The sequence below is a fragment of the Drosophila santomea genome, chromosome 3L (genome assembly GCF_016746245.2).
Source record: "Drosophila santomea strain STO CAGO 1482 chromosome 3L, Prin_Dsan_1.1, whole genome shotgun sequence".
NCBI classification, from domain to species: domain Eukaryota; kingdom Metazoa; phylum Arthropoda; class Insecta; order Diptera; family Drosophilidae; genus Drosophila; species Drosophila santomea.
The window spans coordinates 22,443,396-22,454,693 of record NC_053018.2 but is presented as its reverse complement, the minus strand read 5'-3'; the positions used below and the strand labels follow the sequence as shown (position 1 = coordinate 22,454,693).

Sequence of the window (11,298 nt, the reverse complement as noted above, 5' to 3'; positions counted from 1 at the left end):
TCAGGATCAATAGCCGAGTCGATGACCGTCTGTCCGTCCGTCTGTCCGTCCGTATGAACGTCAGGACCTCAGGAACTACCAAAGCTAGAAAGTTGAGATTAAGCATACAGACTCCAGAGACCTAGACGCAACGCAAGTTTATTGATTCATGTTGCCACGCCCACTCTAACGCTCACAAGCCGCCCAAAACTGCCACGCCCACACTTTTGAAAAATCTTTTGATATTTTTTCATTTTTGTATTGGTCTTGTAAATTTCTATCGATGTGCCAAAAAACTTTTTTGCCACGCCTATTCTAACGCTCACAAACCGCCCAAAGCTGCCACGCATACATTTTTGAAAAATGTTTCGATATTTTTTCAGTTTTGTAAATTTCTATCTATTTGCCAAAAACGCCCACAAACCGCCAAAAACTGTCAGTGTTGAAGACTCCTTCCCACATCCACTAGCTGAGTAACGGGTATCACATAGTCGGGGAACTCGACTATAGCGTTCTCTCTTGTTGTTGTTGCACTTTGTAAACATTTTCATGGCAACGTTTTCAGCTTTTCAGGAATTTATGTAATGATTTGGCATCTAACTAAATTTGCATAAATAAATACAAAGGAATTTAAGGGTGTATAATCTACCTATCTACTAAAATATTTGTTTAAGTACTCGTACTTTTGCAGTCGCAACGAATCCACAATTTCAATTAAAAGGTGCTTGCCAAAAATCAACCTCATTTGTATTTATGTTGAATTTAACCCAAGATGCTCAACTGAGACAATGAAACACATCTTATTTCTATATATATATATATATATATATATTTAATTTATACTTTATTTTATTGTTTGTTTTGTTTTACTTTTTCGGTTTTCATCATTTCTTGTTATAGTAAAAGTTGCTTAGCTTGCGGTTTTGGTATATTACAAAATTATTTTAGTGAATAACTTAAAAACATTCATAGAGAGTAGTGGTTGTAGTAGTCGGAACTTAGCTCACAATCAAACAATGTAGTTCACAATAGATAAATGATGTTCGTCCGCCGTCCTTTTGTTCTCCTCACTCTACTTCCGGTTCTCAACAATCATTATCATTTAGTTCGGTATCAAAAATGTCTGGTTTCTAACTGTGTCGGAGTGTGGCTGTTCGTGAGTCTTGATTTGGCTGTGAGAGTAGAGGCAACCGCTTCCTTGTAACCTTAGACAGCTTGAGGTAATGTTGAGCTCAGCTTGAGGTTAGTCGAATTAAAAGTGTGCGGGCCAGTTGGCGGCGACTGAAGAGCGCTTAAGGAAAGCCCTTTAGGGAATTTAGCGATTTACTGGTATTTAGGAGGTATTAACTCCGGTTCTTCGCTGACCTCTTATTACTTAAAGTATCAAGTGCAGTTGCCTCCGTTCTCGCAGAACTCGATTCTGATGTCTATCGCTTATGATCAAGTGTGGTTATCCTTTTATTGAACTTTATTTTAAGTTTCCTTCTGGGGATTGATCTATACGTGTTTTCTGCGACAGGTTTGGGTTACTGCGTGGTTGAGCTTATCTTTATTTATCCGTACGTTACGATATATTTATGTTGGTATGCATATGTTTATGTATCTATGTGGGCCTGTTTGTATGTATTCCGTTTCATTCAGGACTTATACACAAATACTGATGATGTTTCTAAGATGCCGGCTGTGTAAATTCTCTTTAATAGATGTATGGTATGTATGCTTCTTAGATCATTTCATATTTAGCTCTTGTGTCCTCGTTATCAATATGCAACTTTTCTACTATGGCTAACGACAATGCAACTACAATTTTTGGGGGATTTCTAACGACACATTTAAATATTTTTGCAAACTGCTCTACTTTAAAATAGTTTTTGTTTTACGCTTTAATCATATCAAATCAATGTCTGCCTTCTTCAACCCTCTATCTCTCCCCTGTTCCTGTTCCCATTTGCTTTCCCTTTTTCAATTCAGACCATTTCCATTTCCATTTCCATTTCCGTTTTGGTTTCTGCCAATAGGCTGCCAAAAAAGTATGCTACACGTTTCTTCCGTCGATCGTCCACTATGCCTTACTGTTATCGTTTGCCTAGAGTTAGAGTATTTGCTTAGCCTACCTCTCGATCTTCCTATTGATAGCTATGCGTTTGCTCATTATTGCTTTTACTTTTACGTTATTACTCATATATATCTATAGTTTTCCTGGGATCTCACGCTGCACATACCATCTTGGCTTAGGGCTTCTATTGCTATGAAAAAATCAAGGTACACACTAAAAATAGTTAGGTTTTTGTTCATCGCTTTAGGTAGGTTGTGTTTGGTTTTGGTTTCCCGTCATTCCATATTTTCACATTCATTCACTTCTTCGCATTTCCTCTTCCGCAAAAATAAAAACTATCAATATAGGGCCTAAGAACATATACACAAATCTTGATACTACTAAAATGCTTTATTGTTTATCTCAGTGTGCGGGTGTGTTTCTGTGTTTGTTATTTTGCCACCTTGACAGCTTCCAATCTGCATCCTAGTGAATCGGGCGGTTCTTTTCTTTGTTCTCGGGATGCCTTTGAGCAGATGAACAAAAGGTGTCTTTGAGGCGTCAGCAGAATGGGGAAACAAGTTAAACGAGCTAATTGGGTCAGTTTTAAAAACTTATTAGTTTCCTGGATGGAGTGCTCCGCTCCCGCTTCCGCTTCCGCTTTTTCTATGCCAACAAAGGACCATAGTTAGAGTGGGTCAAAGCGGAGCAAAAAAAGTTTAATGCCTATAGACGGCAAGAAGACAGAGCCAAGTGGACGCGCCGGACAAATCATTGAGCCACCAGAGCCTGAGCATGGCCAAAGCCGGGGAGAAGAGATGGACTGAATAACTCTGCTCCGCGTTCCGATTATTCTGCTCAGGACTCCTGTGCTCCTATCGTCCCTGGACGATTACGGCAAAGAAGCCCGATTCATTGGATTAATCTGCGTAGATTTTCGGTCAGGTTCCCGAAACACCCATTCCCGACCCCTGGTCTCCGTCTCCGGTTATCTTTTGCTTTGCCGATGTGCTTCTCCGGTGTATTTGTGTTCCGGGGTATTTAGCTTTATTCGGATTATTTCATTTTAGCATTCGTCTAGTTCCCATTTATTACGTTTTGTATAAGTAGTTTTTGAAACTGTTTTCCAACTTTTTTATCATTTCTATCGCAAGTACATTTTCCAAAACCGTTTTTGTTGTTTGCATTTCATTAAATTATATGAATACATTTCCCTCTGTTTTTGTGTGTGTCTGAGTGTGTTGTGTGTCTGTTTGCCAGTTGGCCAAACTAATTTCCAATTGGCGAGCCAAAGAAGGAATGTTTTCGTTTTAGTTTCCCTCTGCTGCCTTTGTAATTGTGCGCCTTGTTTTTGCCTAGTTCCCGTTTCTGTTTTTTTCCGGGCAAGAAGTTTAATTAATGTGCAAAACAAAGGTAAAAAGAGGCCACGGAAAAAGTGGCCTGGTTGCTATGACAAAGGACACAGCGGGCGAATCGAATGCCAAAACTATGCGAACGATGTCGGTTGCTCATCGCTCCTAATTAGACCTAGTGGGGGCTGCCGGCACGGCTGAAGGCGCCGGCGTTTAACTGGAAGTGATGGGATTCGAGTGGGAAAGAGGGTCCATTAAAAAGTTACCAACAAGTGGGAAAACCTCAAAAACAGGATGGCCCATATATAAAGGCCGCGTTTCTGGCTGCAGCAAAGTTTTACTTTTTCAGCTAACTGGAATGTCAGTGTGTGCGTGTGTGACTGTGTGTCTGTGTGAGGCAAACTTTTAATAGTTAAGCGCAATAAAGTGTTTTCTCTTTGTCGCTTCTTGTTTAAATGTTATTTTGATTGTTTCAACTTTGCATTTGCTTTCTGTTTACGCCAACTTGTCACTAATCTTAGTTACATCTGTTATCCTAAAATATATATGATTTGTATATATAGCGTGCGACTTCTCGCGATCGCTCCAAGGAGGCTTATCATCATCTTTTGGTATAAAAATGTTTCTTCTTGTTATCGCTTTATGCTTTGCTTTATTTGTTTTTTATTTCGTTTCTCTCTTTTTTGTATAAAATACTCACATTCACATTTACAACTACGAACCACGTAACTACTTATAGATGTATGGTATTGTATATATAGACTTTATAGTTATAGTTATCGTATGTGTATATATAAATGTACTTTATATTTATGTCGTATGTATATGGTATATTTTAACTACTTCGAGCAGATCTTGGCGGCGCCGTAGAACACTTCTAAGTGTCTTCTGTCTATCCGTATGTAATGTAAGGTAGAACCTAGAGGGACATTTAATACTACGCCTAGAACTGCTAGAGCCGAAAGAGCTGATCGAGAGCCGTACCTAATCACACACCCTGTATAATGCTTCTCTCCACCTTTCCATTCATCCAATTATTTTCCGTTCTCCGTCCGCTAGAGTACTATATATTTACAACTTAGGTCTAGAAAGTTATAGCCTATCGTGCTAAACGTAGAGTTATAGTAGAACGACAGCGAGTTAGAAAGAGAGGAGGCAACACTTTGAGTGTTCAGAATATTTATGCTTCTTTTCCTTAGTTTCGTTTCGTAGTTGAAAGAGCAGGTAGATTTGCATTAGGTAACTGAATGAAACTTAGCATAAAGCGCGAGTGTAGTGTCATTTGAATATGTTAACGAAAAGGAATAAGATACATGCAAATTGCGATCAAATTAAATGGATAGTTATGAGTTGACAGCTTTCATAGAAACGATAAAACCGGTGCCAAATGAGTCGGTTCATTTGCATTCTTTTTTCAACTTGCCTAAACTACTAAACACATTAGGTGAGTTAGCCCCCGCCTTCCGTTAATTAATTTCCCTTCTTAGTCTTTAGCAAAACAGAGTAAATTCATCCAAGTCTTTTCTAAAGTTACGTTTAACTAAATCCTTTCTGTCTCTCTCGATTTGCTTCTCTTAAATGGACGTATAAAGTTAATGCATGCTTCTGTCTTTTTTTGTGTGTTTGTTTGAGTGATGTATTTATGATTTCGCTCGAACTTAGTTCCACCTAGTACCTCGGACTAAACTTAACCGGGGGAGGGATGAAGGGCCTGATGTACGTTCCTCTTCTTGCCACTTGATGCCTTTCCCTTCTACGATTGTTTCTTGCAATGCCCAACAAAACCCACAAGACGCTCAAGCTTTACATAAGTCAGACCCTATATGTATGTATACATAGATATCTAAATATAGGTGTATGGTTTATATCCATTATGGTTGAAGGAATGACTGCTATATATGTATGTAGCCACGGTGTATATCTATAATATCTGTATCTTTTACAATTTCGCATTTTGTATATTTTATAACGACAACAACAACTAATTATTGCTTTTCGGTTTTTCTCGACATTATTTTGCTTATTTTTTCATTTTCATTTTCTTGTTTTAGTTTTTGTTTTTGACATTTGTTTTTTTTCAGCTTAGACTACTTAAAAAAATCATCAATAATTTACTAAAACTCTACAACAAAATCAACAAAACTGTGGAGGGAGGAGCTTAAATGAATGGGCGTTAGGGACTAGCAGGTGTACGGGGCTTCGGCGCTGGAAAAGCTGTTATACGCTAGCTTATTATGAATATTTCATGGTTTCCTCTTTCCGCATTTTCATTCTGCTTCTGCTTCTATTTGTATCTGTATCTGTATCTGTATCTGTAAATGTATCTGTATCTGTAGTAGGATTAAGAAATGTCATTTGTAGTTAGAGAGAGAGCTATAGTTGAGTTGCGTTTGCTATTTCAGTACCCTATTTTCGCTTTTCACTGATTTTCATCTGTACTTTAGCAGTATGGTTAGTTAAGTGTATTGAGACGGTGGTGCTTGTGGTGCTGCTGCTTCGTCTGCCGCCGAATCCCTTTCAATCCCCTCACGTCCTAAGCATCAGCAGGAGCCACCAGGACGAGGCGCCCAGCCAGAGCAGGCAGCTGATGAAGTGGCGACCGCTCCCGCGGCTCAGGCCGTGGACGTCGGTGGCCGAGCTGCGACTGCTCCGCGCCGCTCCCTCGATAATGTTGTTGTTGTCCAGCTCGTGGAGCACCGGTAGCTCGCTGAGGTCGGACGCGGGCGGCGGGGCGGTGCGCTCGGTGGGCGGGGCCAAGGGCCGCTTTGGTTTGCACCGCCGGTGCTTTTTGTACGTCTTGGTCACATTTATGCTGTAGCCCTCGAGGAACTCGGAGCCCTGTGGGGCGATAAAGAGAAGGAAATGGCAAACATTAGCGGCTGCGGCTCTAGATCTGTATATAATAAATTACGACATTAATTACATTTTTCTCCATTTCCAACGCTTTCTGGACTGTTGTCCTTTCGAGACGGAGGAGTGAGCGAGGAAATTGAAAAGCTTATTTATGCCGTTGACAGTGCAAAATAAAAAGTGAAAGGACCCACGCCAAGGACACCTGACATAGGGATACTCTTTTGGACAAACATGGAATTAATTAGGGTGATTGCTATAGAAATACTATTTCAATTCCTGGTATTTATATTTCCAAATAGTTTCTTTTATGGTTTCACATAAAACTAAAGCATTTTTTGTATTTTTTCTGCCATTCTAATAAAACCGTTTTATTAAAATATACCTATTCAACAAAATGTTTCAAGAATATTTCGTGGCTCGATTTCATTAGAAAGCTTTCGAGACAGAGATCCAAAGGAAATAGGGTAAACAGAAAACAAGTTTAAGTAAAACCCCGGGACAATTGCATAACCCTGAAGCTTTGCAGCAGGTTCCACACTCACTCTTTCCAATTCCCACGCCCACGCGGTGTTTACTCCTGGAGTCCCCAGTGAATTCACTGCGAAATTTTGTGTTTTAATTACGCTGAATAAATTTGTGTTTATAAATAGGTTGTTGCGGGGAGATCCTGGGACTTGCGCTGCGGTCAAATATTTTATGCCCAGTCGAAAATCTAAATCTAGCGAGTGTCTGCATTTGTATAAGGGGCGGACATCGGTGGTCGGTGGGCGTGGCTGACTTCATAACGAGTGTTTACTAATAATATTATGCAAATCGTGGGACGGCTACGACGACGACGACGGCAGAGCTTGTTGGTTGTTGAATTTTTGAAAAGGCATTTTGTGAATCGTTTTGGGGACATTCAAACGAGAACCAAAAAAAAAAACAGAATCGGATTGGGATTCCATGGGAGCAGCCAAATGCTTGACAGACACTTCCACTTCCACATCCACATCCGAATCCAAATCCATCTGCAGGTGTGGAGGTGTGGGTTTGAGAAGCGTTCGCCTTGTTGCCACCACCGACAAACATTTTAATTTTAATTGAAAAGGAATGTGTGTTGGTTTGTTTGTTTGTTTCCATAGCCATTCAGGTTGAACAGCATAAAGTGTGCAATTTTGAGTTATGCATAAATTTGAGGCTTTAATAGCTCGCTCTGGTCTCAATTTCTGGCTGCCCCAAAGCTAGGCTATAGCTTTTCCGGTGCCTGTGTGCAGAGGTTGACATGCTAATTAGTTTGGCCTGCTTTGGCTTTGGTCTTTTTTGTGGGCTCCGCTTACCGGCTTTGAAAGCCAAAGCCGCCCAAAAAATGGCGCTACCATATTTAATATTATGATAATTAAGTCGATATAATAAGGGGACTTTGTATTAAGGAGTAGGTGCCAAAGACTTGATTACGCTGTGTGCAGGGCAAGCAACTCCGGTCATAACTTGATATCAATCATTCAGTTTTTAGGGCATTTCCCAGTTGGTTACGCTTCCGGAATTAATCCGGCTGAATCCTCTTGCTCACTGCCTTATCAGCTTGAGATCTTTTTGGTAACGGAACTGGGCCTTCCGATTCACCGAACCCTGGGGATCTGGGAGCGTTGTGAAAACTAATCACAGACTTTTTCAGTTCCTTTGTCACCTTTTTGTCGCTGTATATTTTCCGCTACATTTAACTGCCGTTCACCTCTTGCCCAAGCACACACTATAGGTTTTTTTGCTTGCTTCTCTGCTAATTTGGGGGCTTAGGGGGCTTTTACAAATTCGATGGGCCTGTCCGTCAAGTGGGAGGTCAGGGAGTCGCCTCCGGCTGAGTTCTTCAATGAATTATTGACTAAAGGACAACGGCAAAAAATGGAGGAGCCCTAACTGAACCGAGGTGAAACGGCCAACAATATTTAACGCAATAGCACGGAAAATCGATGACAATTCAAGCGTTGATAATTTTGCTCCAGAGCCTTAGTCGGAGTAGGAGCCACAGGCGAAAACACAAAGTGGACGCCTGGCCAGTCGCTGGAATAAAAATGGCAACAATTCCCAACTTAAGCAATTTCCAACAATTTCCACAGTGCAAAGTATTAAAGGCCGAGCCAGCAAAGCGGAGAAGGAGAATGTTAGAGAATCATGCTCATATGGGAGTATTCAGTCAGTTGGTCTAAACCATTTTGGACGTGAATTAGGGCCAGCTGGTTGGAAGTCGTCTGTCGGCTTGGTCCTGTTCCGGCTCGCCTCACTGTGTGACCCATTAGAATGATCGTTGTCGAAGCCGTACGTGTGTTGGCCTGATATATGTGACTTGGTCTACGAAAATGGAAGCCCACCATCCACATCCACTATGCACTATCCACTCCGTACTCCGTACTCCGTACTCCATACTCCATGCTCCGCACTCTAGACTGCCGTAAAGTGGCGCCTAACAAACTCGAACGAGCGCTGCCCATGGCCGCAATGCAATTGATTGCACTTTATAACGTGCGGTTTCCGGTAGACATTACCCGCATTTTGCCTCAAACGGCGGACGAGGGGATGTGGGATGTGGGATGTGGGAGTGGGTCGGGGGCTCGTGGGTTGGCCCTAATGTCTTTTCTGCTTTAACTCTCCTGCTGTACCGCACCGCCCACCCCGGCCAATGAATAAATGAGCACTTGTCTGGGTCCTGCTGCTGTGGGTGTGTTGGCGTGGGTGTGGGTGTGGGTGTGGGTGGAGCCATCAAATGGCAGCAAGAAAAATTATCCCAGATATTGTCTAGCAATTTAGCTGATTAAGCTGATGGATGTAAAGCAGCAGGACGAGCGAAATGCTCTTGCGATTAGGGCGAATGGCGGAGTAAGAAGGACGAGATTGAGATGCTCAGATAGATAAAAAGGGTTAATGCGATTTCAACTGTGACAAAGCGGACGGGGACAATCCCCATCTTGGCAGTCGTTGGAAAAGTAGAGCACTCCATCTTTAGACCATCGCCGATATCATCGGGCATAAATCGAAATGTCTGGCTTTAACTTACCGGCACCACATGATTCTTGGCCCCCCAGCAAATGGGCTTGAAGCTGCCCTTGCGTGTGGCCTCCTGGAATTCGCCAAATTGATTCTCCCAGTCGTAGGATATCAGACGTGCCTCCAGTGTCATTCCGGCCAATTCGGGCGGCGATGATATAAGCACGGGGTTTGAGTCGCTGCAAGATAAGACATAAAGATACAGAGCGTTAGAGGGCGAGGAAGCTAAATAACATTATTAACTTTATTATTATTGTCAACTTTGATTAGGACTTCAAATTTATTACACTCGCAAAACAAAGTGAGTGCGGCACCACGAAAAGGGAGCTTTGCCAGCAAATTTTCAACTTTTACCCCAGAATCAAGAGGGTGCGATGAGTTGGGGCGCGGGTGGGGCAATCTTAATCCCCTCGGTAACACCCGGCAGATTTACGCTAGAATTTTCGTCAGCGAAGGCGCGCGCCCAGCAAAAACTTGAGCTAATTAATCTTTCAGATTTTCATTTGTGACGCGTCAAATACGTTGTTACAATTTCGGTCTGCCAAAGCGAAATAAAAACCGCACACGAACGGAACAGTAAGAAAAACCTAACAAATGGGCCAAAAGTGTAAAACCTCAGCGCCAGGCAATCAGTGGCGTAGTTCGGGGTTGCAAAGCGGAAAACCCCGACCGGAAAAGTCGAGGGAGATGACTAATGGATTGGCTCATGGAAGTCATTTCTGCGGCTCTGTTTGTTTGCTGATTATTCAATTGTGCCAATCCCGCAGTTTGGGGCTTTCTCCTTTAACAAATATGTATAATTTGGCATTTTAATTTGATTTCTGTTTTTACTTAGAAATGTCCATTTATCACTTTTCAAGGACTTCATGCCCAAAGGCTTTTTCAGAGCCCGACTTGCACCGATTTATTGTCATTAGTTGCTGTCAGATTGCTTAGACTTGCAAATGCGAGACCCTTGGAAAGTTCAAAAACGGAATTGAACACATTGATAAATGGATCAGTCTAAAACCTTGGAAAACTTAAAGATATATATCAACATGAGCACCTACTCGTAAGAAGATAACTTCTTAACTTTACAATGTTGAAAGAATACATACTTGTTTGATTCCTATATTTTTATATATTTTTCCTTGACCCCGTATCTCTAAAAATTCGATCTGCTCCAGATGTGGATTAATGGATTTAATGTGTAATTCTCTTTTGGAATATAATCTATTCCCGCTGCACCCCTTTTAGTTCACTACACCCCTGACTCGGATGTTGTGCAATATAAATTCCTTCTTTATATTCATTTCATTCATTCCGTCCATTCATTCATTTCGCTTGGTTTCGTTTCGTTTCGTTTCGTTGGCTCAGAGCCGTCTGCCCCTCGACATGTCCGTCCGCCCTTACAATTAGGCTAATTAATTTTGGTTCTTTGCCGGGCATTACGAAAAATGTTGCTTCAATATCATAGAGCCCACACACATAGCGAGTGAGGGAGAGAAGGGGGGAGAAGGAGAGAGAAACGCACATTTTCTTTGTGCTATCCTGCGAGTTGTTTTTGGCGGCTGCCAGAATCCTTTGGAAGCCGCAAACAAATCTCTTTTAATTAATTTATGATTCCACTCAATCCGCATCGAGGGTTGTGTCTGCGAAAGCGCTCTCCGAGTGGAGAAAGGTGCCTGTGGTGGCAGGAGTGGAAGTGAGTGGCGAGCAATTCTTTGTGGTGGAGAGGTTGGGGGATGGAGAAGGTGGAAGTGCCGCTGCAACAGCCGCAACAATTTGCGGTTGGAAACACGAAAAATATTAATGTCCGTGGATTGATTGCAAAACCTCCCCTCTCACCAGCACCCTCTAATGGCGCTGGCCACTTGTGCGAGTCCTCCCGCATGTCCATGTCCGTGCGGTCCGTATCCATGTCCTGCGTCCTGCCATAATAATAATATAAAATAATATATGGTACGGCTCGACTTCGTCCATCTGTTTTGCGGCATTGTAGAACACTTACAGAAATATACACGCATTTCTGATTTGATAATATCTATTTTGCAAGGTTCAATGCAATCACTAATAAGG

General features: G+C 41.9%; 1 protein-coding gene across 2 annotated transcripts in view; it reads right to left on the bottom strand.

The window, feature by feature from the left end:
- Positions 1-839: 839 nt before the first annotated feature.
- Positions 840-11,298, bottom strand: part of LOC120448886 (MOXD1 homolog 2) — a 111,215-nt gene continuing 100,756 nt past the window's right edge. For both annotated transcript variants that reach the window (XM_039631102.2, XM_039631103.2), the window contains 2 exons: positions 9,251-9,419; positions 840-6,204 (listed from right to left, as the gene is read on the bottom strand). In XM_039631102.2, coding sequence (XP_039487036.1) covers positions 5,893-6,204; positions 9,251-9,419 — 481 coding nt within the window. In that variant the 3' untranslated portion in view covers positions 840-5,892. The remainder of the gene's footprint in view (positions 6,205-9,250; positions 9,420-11,298) is intronic.